General features: G+C 39.2%; 2 protein-coding genes across 5 annotated transcripts; both read left to right on the forward strand.

The window, feature by feature from the left end:
- Nucleotides 1-259: 259 nt before the first annotated feature.
- LOC119981073 (transcription factor GLABRA 3) lies at nt 260-4,414 on the forward strand. 4 transcript variants are annotated; one of them, XM_038824059.1, is made up of 10 exons: nt 260-482; nt 878-950; nt 1,067-1,353; nt 1,854-2,108; nt 2,197-2,293; nt 2,422-2,436; nt 2,522-2,578; nt 2,694-3,545; nt 3,625-4,047; nt 4,146-4,414. In XM_038824059.1, the coding sequence occupies exons 3-10, from the start codon at nt 1,259-1,261 to the stop codon at nt 4,215-4,217; spliced, it is 1,866 nt and encodes a 621-aa protein (XP_038679987.1). In that variant the 5' UTR covers nt 260-482; nt 878-950; nt 1,067-1,258; the 3' UTR covers nt 4,218-4,414. The 4 variants fall into 4 exon arrangements, with proteins under 4 accessions (XP_038679987.1, XP_038679986.1, XP_038679988.1 ...); XM_038824058.1 differs by having other exon boundaries at nt 878-1,353; XM_038824060.1 differs by lacking the exon at nt 878-950.
- Nucleotides 4,415-10,735: 6,321 nt separating this feature from the next.
- On the forward strand, nt 10,736-16,236 carry LOC119981197 (UDP-N-acetylmuramoyl-L-alanyl-D-glutamate--2,6-diaminopimelate ligase MurE homolog, chloroplastic). Its single transcript, XM_038824255.1, has 6 exons — nt 10,736-12,712; nt 13,241-13,357; nt 13,478-13,653; nt 14,492-14,637; nt 14,825-15,034; nt 15,797-16,236. The coding sequence occupies exons 1-5, from the start codon at nt 10,828-10,830 to the stop codon at nt 14,841-14,843; spliced, it is 2,343 nt and encodes a 780-aa protein (XP_038680183.1). The 5' UTR covers nt 10,736-10,827; the 3' UTR covers nt 14,844-15,034; nt 15,797-16,236.
- Nucleotides 16,237-16,540: the final 304 nt, after the last annotated feature.

The following is a 16,540-nucleotide window of genomic DNA, read 5'->3' on the forward strand; positions in this document are numbered from 1 at the left end:
ATTTTATTTGCATATGTTATAACTTAAATGCATAATACCCCTACACGTAATTTACATAACGATTTTAACATCATATATGTTATCAGCAAAATTACAACCAAACACCTATAAGCATTCGAAGAACCATATTTGCTATCATTTTTTATCAACAATATATATATTATTGTCAAAATTGTATCCGAAACGGACCTAATTCCCTACTCAGTATTATTCATGGAACCCTCTTGCCTCTGTATAACTTTCTAGTGCGACTTCACTCGGTATAAGAAACAAGTTACACACTTACACTCAAATAAGAAAAAACAAAGAAAAGGAGAAAAGTACGTGATGCATTTATGATTCTTGGTTCTTTGTGTATTATTTATTTCAACCAAATCACCACCACTAAAGCATATACGAGTACGACGATGGTGGCACTGGACCAGTGGATCTACTGGTAAATTAATTGCTCATACAGAGCGTCTCAGAAGGTTTTGAAGCTCGTAATTTCCTCTCCTTTCCTTTCTCTATTTGTTGTGGAGGATCTTCTTGCCTTTACAGCTATTCTATATCAACTATTCCTGTGTGGTGTTTTGTCGTTTATTCTGGATTGAAGGTTTAATTAGTTCCTGAAGCAATGCTTGACATGTGAAACCCAATTGTAATCTTCACATTCTTGAAATTCTCCAAAGTAACATTACTGGTTCTGTGTCAAACTTTTTTTTTTTGCTTTTTCGGGTACCCAAGTGTTCAAGTGTCCAAGTAATCTTCTGTGTCCAAGTGTTCTTCTGTGAAAACCCAGATCTTGAATAGCTCCATGCATTCCAAAACTTTATCTTTCTGGGTTAATTTGTAAGGGGCTTCTTTCTTTTAAGTGATAACTGATAATTTTTAGCAGGAATCAACTGTACGGGAGGGGAAAAAAAAGTAAAGACAGCTTAAGATTTGAGGATAAGTGGTGTTTTTACATGGTATATTGATTTCCTGTCAGTTATAAATATTAATTGAAGTAGTTATTGTACTTGTTAGACTGATGAGTATCAGCTGTTTGTTTCTCCATTCTTCAATGGTTTCTAATTCTTCTCAGATGCTAAACGACACCCATTCTAAAGTCATATTGAGGTTGCTTATTTGCTTTGTCTTGAGGATTCTGCAACAGTAGATACTAGTTTTCAGGTTTGTGGTGAGAGAAGTGAAGACTGAACATTTGGGACCAGAATCCATATATACACATCTGGTTTGATTGGGTGGTGGATGTGCTGCTTTTGCCAAGGAGGGAATGCAAGAAAGCCTGAAAAAACAGCTTGCTCATGTTGTGAGGAGCATACAATGGAGCTATGCAATCATCTGGTCTATTTCACCCAGACAATCTGGGTACTAATTATCATTTCCGTCTCTCTCTTCGCACTCTCAATTTGTAGTTATAGTTTTAGCTGTGGTGGTGGTTGTTGTTGTTGCTGCTGCTTCTGGGTGTTATTGCTTTAATTTACTATATTTCATTTGCTTTGACTTATGGTCTTCTTTGTTTCTTGGCTTAAGTTTAGAAAAAAAAAGACAGAATGTGTTGATTCAGAATCTGATAATGCACATATTTTTAGTTTCATCTGCAACTGGGTTTGGTAATGAACCTGAAAATCTTGGTTTTATTTTTTCTTTTATGCTGTTCTGTTGCAATTTATGCATTGTGGAGTTTCTTCTTACAACTTTACGTTGTAGAATTGGTGGTACTTCAACTTTTGAGATCATCTTGTATAAGAAAGGAGTATTTGTTTTGACTGTTTTTCCACTCAATCATCTGAGTTTGTTCTTCATTCGCATTCTTTCAGTCCAAATAGAACGTTCGTGTCATGGTTTTCAAAAATGTTATTGAATAGGGTACTGGAGTGGGTTGATGGGTACTACAACGGAGATATCAAGACTAGGAAAACAGTTCAATCTGTAGAGATTGATTCTGACCAAGTGGGGTTGCAGAGAAGTGAACAATTAAGGGAACTTTATGAATCCCTCTCAGCCAGTGAAGCCAACCCGCAAGCTAGAAGGCCTACAGCAGCATTATCCCCTGAAGATCTTAGTGAGACTGAATGGTATTACTTGGTTTGCATGTCATTCGTCTTCAACATTGGCCGAGGGTAACTAATTCTCAGTCTGGGCACTTTGAACATATTTGTATCACAAGTCCAGTTATTGTTCAGACTCTTTAACATATATGTTTGTTAGATTGCCGGGAAGAACACTAGCAAAGGGTGAACCTATTTGGCTATCCAATGCCCATTATGCGGACAGCAAAGTTTTCTCTCGCTCTCTGCTCGCGAAGGTAGTTTTTCTTCATTCCTAGTATAGCTATTGATCGTAGTTTGTACATGTACTTCAATAGAGACTAATACATTTCTTCTCCTCTGGTTCTTATCCATGGAATTAATTTTTGCAACTGCTTTCACTCAGAGTGCTTCAATAAAGGTATGTTAATGCAAACAATGTTCGAGAATAAATTTCTGCGAACAATGTTGAATCAAAATTGCTCTTCTTTTCTTTTTGCTATCAGACTGTTGTGTGCTTTCCATTTTCGGATGGTGTGGTTGAGCTGGGAGTGACTGAGCTGGTAAGTTATCTATCAGATTCCCACTTCAGTAAAGTGAACTAAGATTTATTTCTCATTGGCAGATTCTAACACTGAGTTCGAATGTCTTTCTGTACTGTTGTTCATTGTTTTAAAGGTCTCCAAGGATCCTAGCCTCATTCAGCATATTAGAACTTCATTCTTGGACATACCATACCCCATGTCACAGAAACTCAATCTCCGGGCAGCAAACATGGGTGGCCAAGACCTTGGTTTTGCCATACTTGATCATGATATTCTCGACATGAAAATGATTCCATCTGTTGGATGTGAAAAACTAGATTTAGATTCTCCCAGCAGCAGCTCAAATGGGAACGAGTTTGACAATCAAAAAGGAGGAGATTCATTGATGGTTGAAGAGCAAACTGTGGAAGCCTCTCAAGTAAATAGTTGGGAGTTGATGGATGATGATTTCAGTAACTCTGCTTACCAACCTATGAATTCTAGTGACTGCATATCTCAAACCTTTGTAAATCCTGCTATGCTTGTCTCTCTCCCTGACAATGAGAAGTTGAAGGAACCTGTGCAAAAAGTACAAGACTGTAATCAACCAAAAGTGACCGCATTGGACTTACAAACCGATGCTTTTCACTATCAAGATGTCCTCTCAGCTCTTCTCAAAACTTCCCACTCATTGGTTTTGGGGCGAAATGTTCGAAATGCTCATCAGAGATCCAGCTTTGTGAGCTGGACGAAAGGACTGGCAAACTGTGCAAAACTAAAAGGTGAAACTCAGCAGAAATTACTGAAGAAAATTCTCTTCGATGTTCCAAGAATGCACGCAAGTGACCTGCTGGAGTCCCCCGAAAACAACGGTGACGAAAAAGTCGTCTGGAGACCAGAGGCTGGTGACATAAGTATGAACCATATGTTAGCAGAAAGGAAGAGAAGGGGAAAACTGAACGAGAGATTTAGCATTCTCAGATCAATCATCCCCTCAATAAGCAAGGTAGCCAAACTCCAATTACTACAACAATTCAGTCATCGGCACTATATTAATCTTCCGGATTTACTCTTTGTTTGTGCAGGTTGACAAAGTATCTATCCTAGATGACACAATAGAGTACCTGCAAGAGCTTGAGAGAAGAGTTGAGGAGTTGGAATCATCATCCAAAGAGGTAGCTGAGACAGAGGCAAGAACAAAGTCGAAACCCCAAGAAACTTCAGAGAGAACATCTGGAAACTATGGAAACACCAACAAGGCGGTGCTAAATAAAAGAAAGGCTCTCGACATTGATGAAACAGTGCAAGATATTAACTGTGCTGGAAGTTCCACCGACAATCTAATCGTCAGTGTGAATGACAAGGATGTTCTAATCAAGATGAGGTGTCCTTGGAGGGAAGGCATGTTACTAGACATCATGGATGCTATAACCAATCTCCATTTAGATACTTGCTCAATTCAATCATCCACCGCTGACGGAATGCTCTCCGTGACCATCAAATCGCAGGTATGAACTGAACCACACAGGAAAACCAATTATCAGCAGAAGCTTTAAACCATTCCTGCAATTATCTAAAGTATTTTGTGTGGTTGTTTTTAACGCAGAAGAAGCGATCAACTGTTGCATCAGCAAGGATGATCAAGAAGGAACTTCAAAGAGTGGCCTCCAAATGTTGATGAAGCTTCCATGCCAATGTGTATTTTTTTATCAGTAGTTTAACTACTAGACTTCTAGATCATGAATGTCAAAAAGCTGTTCTGATAGATTTTCCTCAAACAATTTTCTTCGATGATTTACTGACTATGGTGTACCTCGTTTAGACATATTTCAAGCAATTTAGAAGAGATGATAAGTTTCTATCAAAACAAAAGAAGCTGTACATGTGACAAACTCAATCTTGTCGCCGTTATGGCCTTCCATGCTTCCAGGCAAATGTCAAGCAATATACGCAACCTCGAATCTACGTAAGTCAAATCCGTCCTAGTCGGGGTGAGTGGGTTCGTAAGGAGTCTGATATTGGTGAAGTCGCAATCTCTTACTTTCAAAACCTGTTTTCCCATTCGGAGGGGCTGGAGATTAGTAATGTGACTGATTGAGTTTGTGGAGTGGTCACTAGTTTGATGAATGATGAGTTATTGAAGCCATTCACTGCTGCTGAAGTGGAAAAGAGTCTCTTTCAAATGCACCCTCTGAAGGCTCCTGGCCCGGATGGCCTTATTGATCTGTTCTATCAATGACATTGGAGTATTGTGAAGCATGATGTTATTGACTTTTGCTTAGATGTTCTCAATAAGGGTCGGCAGCTGGATGACATCAATGGCACTAACATAGTGCTTATCGCAAAGGTTGTGAATCCTGAATATATGATCAAATCAAGTGCAGAGGTGGTCATTGAAAACAGATCCAGAGTATGAGTGAAAAATCAGAGCGAAAGTTCTAGTCGGGTTGAGTGGGTTCGTAACGCTTGGGCTGAGGTAATGTGGCCGGCGATGGTAACAGCTGTGCGATGAAAATCATGGCTGAAAGGTGACACAGATTTGATGAAAGCACGCTGAAAGAGATGCGTGATATAATGAGGAGCTTCGCGTGGCGTAGTTGGGACCATGGATGAGTGAAAATGTGGATGGAGATCTTGCGAATGGACCTGCAATGGTAGTTGAAGATGATGCAGGAGCTGATGTCATGGTTGGATGAGAGCATGGGCTGATGGAAATGGGCTTGGCCACTTGACAAGTGAGGCGTGAGTTGCTGGACAAGTGAAGTGGTACTCAAAAGAAGAAAATGAAGAGATTCTAGTGATGATGTAATGACGAGGCCTTGTTGATGTAAGCATTGATTTTGGAAAGGATGGACAAGTGCAGGAAAATGGGCTTTGCAATTGGGCTTCATAATAGCTAAACATGGCTGATGGGCTGATCCGTACGATGGGCCCGGTCTGAAGACATGTGTACCGAATCATGGGTTAGACACATCTTAGGCCTGATATGGCACAAGTGGTTTAACATGGGCTGAGCCCCCTTTTAAACATCATTTGGGCCTGAAAAATACATTGAAAAATGAGTTGATTTTATAAATGACATTTATAAATAATTTAAACAATAAAATCACTTTAAGCCTCATTTATTCACAAATATCAATAATTAGTCAATTGTTTAAAGTGTGTTTTTTTATGGCACTCATCACTGCTAACGCCAGTATATCTATATAGATGATCGAAGTTACATAATAGACACATTACACATTACGCATGGTTTGATTTACATTGATATCGATGTAGAGGTTCTTCATTTATTGACTCTAGTGTCTAGTGTTTCTTACTCTGAAAATTTCTATAAAATTATTTCCTTGCCTATCTGGCACTTTCTTACTCTTTTCACTGTATTGTTTTGTGTTTTCTATTCATCAATATTCAGTACCTCATCCTTTCTTAAATTTCTTTTGGCATGTAGTTAGATATGCATTGTTTTGGGAATTTGCTCGGTGAAAATTCTCAAATAAAATTTGTTTTGTTTTTTAAATTTTTTTCAAGTTTGTAAAATGGATTAATGCTTGATCGATCCCTCAAAACAATCTTCTAGTCTATTAAGGTCATACTTAAATTTTATAGCCTAATAAGTCCCTCATTAAAATATTAATATACCGTTAAATCCAAACTAACTTAAAATTTAAATTAAAAACACTTTTACCCTTATTAGCACTAAGCCACAAATACAAATCTAGCCAAGTTGCTCACCACTCTCTACCCTACAAATAAAACTCAACACTCAACTGATCCTTTGTCTTCTTCTTCTTATTTTTTTCTCTCATCTCTCCCTAAACGATTTTATCTCTTTTCTTCATCTCTCATTTTTTTTCCTATCTCCTCTCTCCCACTACTTTCTCTCCAAGTCAAGCAAAAATTCCCAGCAACTGCCCATTCAAATATGCCAGTAACTTTCGCAAACTGCCTTTGTCTGAACAGCTCACCAAATTGTCAGTTCTGAGCCATCTCTTGCTGGTCACCAACAAGAACGAATCCCGCAACGTGTAACTGAGTCTCTCTCGTGTTTACCTTGTTGCCTCGCATGCCTCCTTCATGCTCAGCTCATCTCAGCAATCGTTGGTGCAAGGTGCATGCCAATGCTGCCATAATTAAGCCATCTCACGCAGGGGCTAACAAACCACCCCCATTAAAAGAACTCAATGCCCTCGTCGAGAGTGAATCCTAGTACACCCGAATTTGGTCCTCAAACTGCCACAAAGTCACATCTCTTTCCCAACTGGCTTCCTCCATCGAACTACCTTTCCACAAAACTAAGTAGTCTTTCCTCCTATTCTTCTTACTCTGCCCCATTGTGCAGTGGTCAAGAATCTTCTCCACTTCACTCTAAAACAATTTTCAAATAGTCGGAGGAATTGCTTCCTCTTTGGATTTGTCACATCCTCATGGAATGATATAAGGTAACTTACATGAAACGTAGGATGTACCTTAAACCTTTCTGGCATCGCCAATCGTTAGGCAATATTGCACACTTTGCCCATGACTTCAAATGGACCATCATACTTGGGAACCGATCCCCGATGCATGGATTTTCTGTTAATCTTCTTCCAAATCTGCGGAGTAAGCTTCAACATCACTTTGTCCCTATACTGGGAACTCAACAGATCTTCTTCCCTTGTCCGCATACTTTTTCATCCTCCTAGCAGCCTTGTTCAATGAATCTTGCGCCTCATCGAACATGTCATGCCTCTCCTTGGCAAAACGATACTTTGTTGGATAACTTTCCCCTGAAGATGCCCTTGCCACCTCATGCGGCGTAAGTGGCTGCTGGCCAGTTGCCAACTCAAATGGACTCATCCCAGTGATGGATGTTCGATGCAGATTGTAACAAAACTATGCTGTGTCCATTAAGTCTAGCAAATTCTTATGAGTCGATGTAACGTAGTGCCTCAAGTACTCCTCCAACAAGCCATTGATCCTTTCCGTCTGCCCATCTATTTGTGGATGGTTGGTTGTAAAGAACTTCAAATCTGATCCCATCCAATTTAATAGATTCATCCAAAACCTGCCACTAAAGCGCTTGCAGGTCACCAGCAAGAACGAATCCTATAGCGTGTAACTGAGTTTCTCGCGTTCACTTTGTTGCCTCGCATGCCTCCCTCATGCTCAGTTCACCTCAGTAATCTTTGGTGCAAGGTGTACGCCAACGCTGCCACAATCAAGCCATCTCATGTAGAGGCTAACAACTTATATCGTTGGAACTGAAAACTGAATAGGAACCTATCAAAATAGTTTAGAGCAAGGGAAGCAAGTGTCAATGAGCACGGTACCACAGTTGTTACAAGTCATATACAAAATTATCAGGTATTCGATTAGAATGTCTTCTAAATGTATTTAGGTTCTATCCGTATTTGATCGATTACTTAATGTTAAGAATAGAAAATGTTGGATATATTCACATAATAAGTCAATGGAGCCAACATCACAGTTTAAGAAAAGAGGAAAACATAATGGTTTATCAACACTATAACTCAACGAAATCCCTAAAGCCTAAAACACCTAAACTGTCTTGACTTCTCCTTCAGCTCTACCAATCCTCCCTCTTCTTTCTTCCTTCTTATTGGTCCCAAACTCTGAGAATATACTGAAAAATATACGAAAAGTTTTTAGTATATTTCTCAAATTATAGTATAATTCTTAAAATATACTGAAAAATCACAGTATAATTCTAAAAAATATACTAAAACTTTTGTCATTATCTTTCTCAGATCAGAGTATAATTCTCAAAAATATACTAAAACCAGGTGCAATCCAAAACCAGGGGCAACTCTTACACGTGCCATCAGATAGAGGAGATGAAAAAAGCCCTAAAAATCCAAACCCAGGCAAAAACCAATCGAAGGGCTGTTTTCATCTCCTCAAATTAACCATCCTTCAATAACAAGAGCCAATCATATCTTACCACCTTCGTCGTCGATTGATCAACGGGTGGTTGTTGGAGGAGAAGGAGCTGATACTAGAGGCAAGCATGTATTATCGTAGAACTCAAGCGTTGATGCACGTGTTGTTTTGTGAGGAAAAAAAGATGGGAGATAATCTTATCATGTAAGGGTATTATGGTTTGAATAAATTATATGGATTTATTGATATGTTCCATTGAGTCTTGGACTCAGTCGTAGATTATTAGTGAAAGATGTAGAAATTAATGAGAGGTGGTGACATTTACTTAATGGCGGGCACGGAGGGAGCATTGAAAATCTCAATAGCTCTCGAGAAAATAGGAACATGTGGTATGTAAGACATATTAGGGTGACCGAAGTGAAGGAAGCCTTAACGAAAATGAAAAGAGGTAAAACCATGGGACCAGATGCATTTTACATGATGTAGGTGTTGGATCCCTAATTTTCCTTTTACGTACGTGTTTAGCTAACCTATAAATATCTTTTTCTCCCTCTTTTGTCTCTAACTTGTTATATAACTCAAGGCTGCAACACATGCCCCTTTTTTTGGCGAGGTTTTAGGACAGCCCCTCATCGTGCTTTTGCTACTCCAAGGCCCTTGTTTGCCTCTTTAAATGAGTTTTATCTCTATTTTAGCTTGTTTGTGACATCTACTATTGTTTTGGGTCAATCCTTTATTCTTGATTTAGGAGTGTTTTTATCATCTTGTAATATTCCACGAGGAGTTGCCTCGTTTATGTATTGTGGTTTGCTTTGATGATACAAGTTTGTGTTATTCTAAAAAAAAAAAAATACTTGTTATATAACTTAGTATATGCTTTATGACGTGCATCTCATATAATCTTCTTAGCTTCTTGTTTGGCCACTTTGTACGTTTCATAACTATTCTCGTCCCTAGCAGTTTGTAACTTCCTATAACATTCTCTCTTAATCCTAATTGTTCTTTTAACATCCTCATTCCACCTCCATGTTTCTTTGCCTTTAGGTATATGACCCTTCGACTCACCAAATACCTCTTTTGCAACTTGTTTATACAAGCCATCATCTTGCCCCACATAAAGTTTGTTTCCCTAACTAAACCCCAATTTGCATTAGTAAGTAATTTTTCCCTAAAAGTCATGTACTTATCCCCATTTAGATTTAACCACCTAATTTTGCGATCTCGTGTTACTTTGGTTCTAAACCCTTTCTTAAAACAAATGTCAGACACTACCATTCTATGTTGTGAAGTTAGACTCTCCCTAGGATCACTTTACCGTCCTTACAAAATCTCCTATCTAACTTTTGCATAAGAATGAAGTCTATCTAACTAGAATTATGTCCACTTATAAATATAATTAAATGTGATTCTCTTTTCTTAAACCAAATGTTTACTAGACACAAGTCATACGATATAACAAACTCTAAAATAGTTTCACCAACCTCATTTCTATCCCCAAACCCATACCCTCCGTGTACACTATCTCTCCGGCTCTCCCTACATGTCCATTTAAGTCTCCTAATAATATTTTCTCCCTACTTGGAATACCCTGGACAATTGCATCAAGGTTCTCCTAAACTTATTTCTTGACATTTTCATCTAATCCTATTTATGGATGTAAGCACTAACGATATTAAATATCTCCTCCCCTAGCACCAATTTGGCCAATAAGATCTTATCGCCTTTTTGTTTTATCTCCACAATATTTTCTTTTAGTTCGCTATCTATTACTATGACTACACAATTTCTATTTCTATCCATTCCAGTGTATCATAATTTATAACTTGTGTTTTACATCTCTCTAGATTTTTCACCAACCCATTTAGTCTCCTATAAACACATTATGTTAACCTTATGTCTAATCATGATGTTAATTAGTTCAGTTCATCTCCATATAAGTGACTATGTTCTAATTGTTTATCCTAATCCTATGATTATGGACGAAGATATTTACCCTTACTCGTCTCAGGCAGGGGAACTCTTGCCCATTTCTCATTACATACGGTCGTCAATACAACTTCTTATTTACAAGAGACGTCCTAGCATGTCCTTTCTCATTTATCACTATACCTGGCGTCTATTGTAGCGCGGGAGTATTGAGGCACACCCATCCAATCATTGCTCATTTTTCGATCCACCCGGGTTCTCAAACTGCCGAACAACCGTGATTCAGGCTGCAAGTTAAAAAAAATATGAGTTTTTAGAACAAAATATATAAAAAATAAAAGTTTTCCAGCCTTCCTCACAAAACGAAAGTTACGAAAAGTCTGGCCTGGCGCTCAACCAGCAAAACCCCCTTTATGGCCTTATCCCCTTATCTCCTACTCTGAAAGTCTCCTTTATCCATTTCGCTCTGGTTCTTTAATATGTTCTCTCTCCCTCCTTTTCTCTCTCTAAAGCCTCCTCCTCACCTATTCTCCCTAAAGTCCTATTCTTTCTCTCTTGCATTCAACCCCCACCATCACCCACTCCCCTATCTCTGCCCACTCTCCGCCATCGGCTCCGACAGCAAGTTCTACCCCGACCCATCGGACGACGACCCTCCGGAGGCCCCCGAGGATTCCGCACATGGCTTCGACAAATTTCAACAGATTTACCGACAGGCCGCCCGTGCCCGGAAGCTGCAGGAGGAAGACTTCAAGAAGCACCAGGATACCTACCTCGCCGCCATTGCTGACGTGGAGGACGCGCCTGATGACCCTGATTCTGGAGATAGTCACGACTCCGGGGACGATATGTTTGGGGAAATCGACAGGGCGATCGCTATGAAGAGGAAGGAGTTTGTGAGGCAAGGGCTATTGAAGCCCAACCCCAGTAAAACGGAGAAGACGAATTTGAGTAATGGAAGTGTTTCTGTTGAAGGGATTGAAGAGTTGGAGGCTGAAGAGGTTGTTGATTTGGAGGAGATTGATGAGCTTCAAGGGCTTAGGGTGGTGTCATCGGACGAAGACTTTGAGGATGATGAGGGAGCTAAAGCAGATGGTTTCGACATGATGTCGAGTGACAAAAAGGGAAAGCTTTCTCTAGATTCTACTCCGTCTTTTGATTTGGATTTTGATAGTTATGGCAAGGCCATGCCAAGAATTGTGGAACCCAAGTTCAGGATGAGCTTGGCTGAGCTTCTGGACGAGAGTAAGGTGGTTCCGGTGACTGTTTATGGGGATTTGGAGGTTGAGATTACAGGGATTCAACATGACTCGAGGCTTGTGAATGCTGGAGATTTATTTGTTTGCTGTGCGGGAAGGAAGACTGATGGGCATTTGTACCTAAGTGAGGCTGATAAGAGGGGTGCGGTTGCTGTTGTTGCAAGTAAGGAGATCAATTTAGAAGAGACATTGGGGTGTAAGGCTGTTGTTATAGTGGAAGATACCAATGCAGTTTTGCCTGCGTTGGCAGCGTCTTTCTATAGATATCCTTCAACGAATATGGCAGTGATAGGGATAACTGGGACAAATGGCAAAACTACTACTGCTTATTTGATCAAGGGAATGTATGAGGCAATTGGGTTGAGGACTGGAATGTTGAGTACAGTTTCGTATTACTTGCATGGGGATAGTAAGTTGGAGTCACCAAATATGACCGCTGATGCTGTTTTGGTCCAGGATTTGATGGCAAAAATGCTCCATAATGGTACTGAAGCGGTTGTGGTGGAGGCTTCTTCTCATGGACTGGCTTCGGGGAGATGTAATGAGGTTGATTTCGATATTGCCGTTTTTACGAATATGACGAGTGACCATTTGGATTTTCGTGGAACAGAGGAAGAATATAGGGATGCCAAAGCTAAGTTGTTTTCCAGAATGGTGGATCCAGAAAGGCACCGAAAAGTTGTTAACATTGATGATCCGAATGCTTCTTTCTTTGTGACACAAGGTAACCCAGATGTACCTATTGTGACCTTTGCAATGGAGAATAAGAAGGCGGATGTTCATCCATTGAAGTTTGAACTCTCCCTGTTTGAGACACAGGTTTTGGTTAATACGCCACAAGGCATATTGGAGATCTCCTCTGGTTTGCTAGGGAGACATAACATTTACAATATTCTGGCAGCTGTGGCAGTTGGGATTGCAGTAGGGGCACCATTAGAAGACATTGTTAGAGGTATTGAAGAGGTTGATGCTGTACCTGGTAGGTGTGAGTTAATAGATGAGGAGCAGGCATTTGGGGTGATTGTTGACTATGCTCATACTCCTGATGCCCTATCTAGACTACTTGATTCTGTCAGGGAGCTTGGACCAAAGAGGATTATCACTGGTATGCTTCTAACATTTGGTACTTATTCTATTTGACTTCACCTGTTTTTTTGGCAGGTTATATTACACAAAAACTAACGATGAAATACCACATGTTTAGACGGTTTGAACTTTGTATAGAGTATCACATCATCAGATATATCACCATTTTTATGCTTTACAATGACTGTTTTTGAGATGAGGGTCTGTTCCGGAGTCCGTATTGATCTTGTCTGAATGATATTTCCTGATTTCTTCAGCGTTTCAGATTGGACGTAAATACTGTAGGCCAACATACAAAGTTACAGAATATTACTGGAACCTAAAACTCTAAGATGTTGCTGAACTATGATGGCTTTATTCTATTTATCCTTTAAACTTTCCTGTTGCGTAAGGTTGCTATGGTAATAGTTTCTTTTAAGCCATGACATAGCAATTTAAATAAACTTTGAATCTGTTGTTTTTTTCTGTTGAGATTTAGTGGCCATAGCAAAAAAGACGGTGTTCAATTATAATTTTTGCCTGACTAACAATTCGTGTTTATGTGAAGTTATTGGATGCACTGGTGAGGGTGACAGAGGGAAGAGGCCAATGATGACGAAAATTGCCACAGACAAGAGTGAGGTGACAATGTTGACATCTGACAACCCAAAGAATGAAGATCCTTGTATGTTTGATGAGTATATTGCAATATGAGAAATTGTTAATTTGATAACCATTTCTTGCAAATTAGGTACAACTGCAAAAGTTAGCTAACGTTAATGTGTACATTTTATATCTTCATCAGTGGACATTTTGGACGACATGTTGGCTGGCGTAGGATGGACAATGCAGGATTATTTAAAATATGGAGAGAATGATTACTACCCACCTCTTCCAAATGGTAATAGGCTTTTCCTGCATGACATTAGAAGAGTGGCTGTCCGCTGTGCCGTTGCCATGGGTGAAGAAGGAGATATGATTGTAAGTTTTTGAAGCCCACCTTGGCTTGTTATCCCTTTTGATGTTTGTTCTCAGCTATCGACCATAATGCTTACAAAACCCCCACCTCTTCTGAATAGGATATGATATGATACTATACTCATTGGTGACTTACATAAGTATCCGGTTCTTGAGCATGCCATAAATTGAAGCAAAAAAAATATTTCTGAGAACTCAAGAGCACCCATCAAGGATATTGGGATTTTGTCCAAAATACAACAGAATTCAGGTTATATAATTAAAAAATGAGGCCATTGGTATAATCAGTGAGATGTTAAGTGTGCCCGCGGGGGGTGGGTTTGCAAGACATAATGATACGAGTCAAGTTGCAAGACATCCTGAAATGAGTCAAACCCCATTTTCAAAAATGATTATGCACAAATTGAGTTTTCAGTAGCTGTTGTAACATTCCATTCTAACTGAAATAGGATTTGGAAATTCTTTTCCTACTTTCTTGTATATATGTGGTGTAGTGTTTGTCCTCGTTCATCACGCATCATATGGATCTTAATAATTTGATTAAATAACTTAGTTAATCGTACTATATCTGTGTCTCCTAAGCATTTCCACACTTTAATCGGAATTCCTTCGGGTCCTATAGTTGTACCCCCATTTCATCCTCCTTAACTGTTAGAAAGAATAATCGAATTAAAATTCTATGCATAATTAAACAGAATGTGGAGTCAAATAACAGTTTCTGCTTGTTCTCCCAGTGATTGGTGGGTTAGTGTTATAAACTGTCCTGCTCCACCAGACCTTCTAACTACGTTATGACGTTTATCATGGTTTTCCATTTGACCTGACTAATTATGTGATGTAGGTTGTAGCTGGCAAAGGCCATGAAACATATCAGATTGAGGGTGACAAGAAAGAGTTCTTTGATGACAGGGAGGAGTGTCGTGATGCTCTGCAGTATGTTGATGAGCTACACCAAGCTGGGATTGACACGAGTGAATTCCCTTGGCGGTCAGTCCTTGGTTTTATGATATTTATTTTGCTTGTCAAATGCAAAAGTGGGCGTGTTTCAGAAAAATAACATTGTTATCCTTTCGTTTGATTTTCTTATTCTTGAAGCAGAAAATTAGTAGAGAAATTGTTATAGTATCATGTTTTGATGATTCTGTATTTATATTTCTGGTCCATGTTTCTGCAGGTTACCGGAGAGTCATTAGAAGTAACAGAGAGGACTTTATAGACCAAATTCGTGAATGGTTACCTGTGGATGCAGCCTGTATGGACTATATACTCTTTAACTTCTTGGAAACTCATTGCAATGAAGAACTAATGGCTATGACTCTGATGAAGGCGATCATGCATCAAGGAGAAACTGAGGCATCCTTACTGAATTGCACAATGATAAGAAGTAAGAACTCTGTCCTGTAATATCAAAAATGAATTCAAACTTTTTTTGTTACGGGAATGTCATGAAATACATTCAAATGTGTCTCCTTAGAATTTATGTATATCCTAACTGGCTAACAGCAATCCCTTTCTCAATGACAAGATTGGAGGATGTTTCCTGTAGGAGTAGACAAGCTGGTGGATAATTTAGAATGCAAAAGTCGTTTTGCATGACCAAAGAATATGCTGACGCTGAAGTGTAAATTCTATTGGTGGGCTATCCTTTTGGGAATATATGACACGAAAAGGAAAAACATGCACGGAAGATGACTAGCAGAGATGAGTATATGGCATTGAATTTGCAATAGAATTAGGAAAGACATGATGGGGAGCAATTTCATTTGATTATTTGAATTAAGAAAGAGCGAGCTCCGATTGAAGTAGATGAAAGAAAATGATTGAATAGTGTTTATGCATTTACAATGTAGAGATGTTGGGGGTGCTATAGAGAGGCAAAAAAACTGATGGATGGAAATAGTGGACAGAGATCTATAAATTTACCGGAAAGCGTGGTTTTGGACGAGATGTGAGTTCCTAAAATGTTTGATTATGGTTTTGATGAGAATAATGGTAATGATCATGACTGCAGCCCTAATTGAGGTTGAGACGGTTCTCGTTGGTTACATGCTGCATGTTCTGTTTTTTCTTTTGATATTTGTAATCACTACCACCCCATTTCCAAATCTTCTTCTTTTATTCCTTTTTGGCCTTTTCTCCCCTGCAGGTTTCTTTGCCACCGTGCTGCGGCCTAGATTGCCGCTAGTTTTCTCCAGAGGCCTTGCGGCAAGAAATTAAAGGTACGATTTTGTTGGCGAAAGATTCGAAGCTCTTTATGTAACCTGATTATTTCAGCACTACGATGGAACCAGTCGTCTGACTCCATTTTTTCAAGCCATTGCTCGCTAGCTCACGTGGTTGTCAAGAGGTTGACCTGGTGTGACTTATGTGACCCCTGTATACACCCTTTGTGTCATACTGATTAGGTTCTTATTAATGTATAACATTGCGTATCAACTGTTCTTTTACAGTCTTTCAGTGAAAAATGCAGTCTGTGTGAGCTTTTAATATGAACCTTCTACATGAGATGAGCTCCAAGATGTGTAATGTGTCACTAACTAGTAGAAAATTCGATAATTCAAAAGACGCTTTTTTCTTTTTCCAAAATTTTTTTTAAGTGAATTCAATACACCGAGTTGTCGGCGCTCATTTGTTTTGTGTCTCTCGGGTTCGAGCCTCCCATGTTCTTCCTCCTATTAAAAAAAGAAGACAGAAATGTCGGTGGATACAGATACCATCATTTGCTTTTCCAGGCTTGGAAAATGGGCCATTCTGGACGGCCTGGATCATCATGGGCTGGACCCTTCTGAATATCAGGCCTGCCTTTCCATTCCGACCTGTTTTATATGGTTTTTTTTTTCTCCATAAAAACAAAATATTTAAATTCAATTTCAACCAAATTTTAACTTGC

Source organism: Tripterygium wilfordii, chromosome 16 (genome assembly GCF_013401445.1).
Source record: "Tripterygium wilfordii isolate XIE 37 chromosome 16, ASM1340144v1, whole genome shotgun sequence".
Lineage (NCBI taxonomy): Eukaryota > Viridiplantae > Streptophyta > Magnoliopsida > Celastrales > Celastraceae > Tripterygium > Tripterygium wilfordii.

What these genes read in the sequence shown, in the direction of transcription:
- LOC119981073 (XM_038824058.1), top strand. Translation starts at nt 1,259, where the DNA reads ATGCAAGAAAGCCTGAAAAAACAGCTTGCTCATGTTGTGAGGAGCATA. An exon ending in AGCTGGGAGTGACTGAGCTG is followed by an intron (nt 2,579 to 2,693) that starts GTAAGTTATCTA and finishes ATTGTTTTAAAG; the next exon opens with GTCTCCAAGGATCCTAGCCT. An exon ending in TCATCCCCTCAATAAGCAAG is followed by an intron (nt 3,546 to 3,624) that starts GTAGCCAAACTC and finishes TTGTTTGTGCAG; the next exon opens with GTTGACAAAGTATCTATCCT.
- LOC119981197 (XM_038824255.1), top strand. Translation starts at nt 10,828, where the DNA reads ATGTTCTCTCTCCCTCCTTTTCTCTCTCTAAAGCCTCCTCCTCACCTA. An exon ending in CCCAAAGAATGAAGATCCTT is followed by an intron (nt 13,358 to 13,477) that starts GTATGTTTGATG and finishes TATCTTCATCAG; the next exon opens with TGGACATTTTGGACGACATG. An exon ending in GTGAAGAAGGAGATATGATT is followed by an intron (nt 13,654 to 14,491) that starts GTAAGTTTTTGA and finishes TATGTGATGTAG; the next exon opens with GTTGTAGCTGGCAAAGGCCA.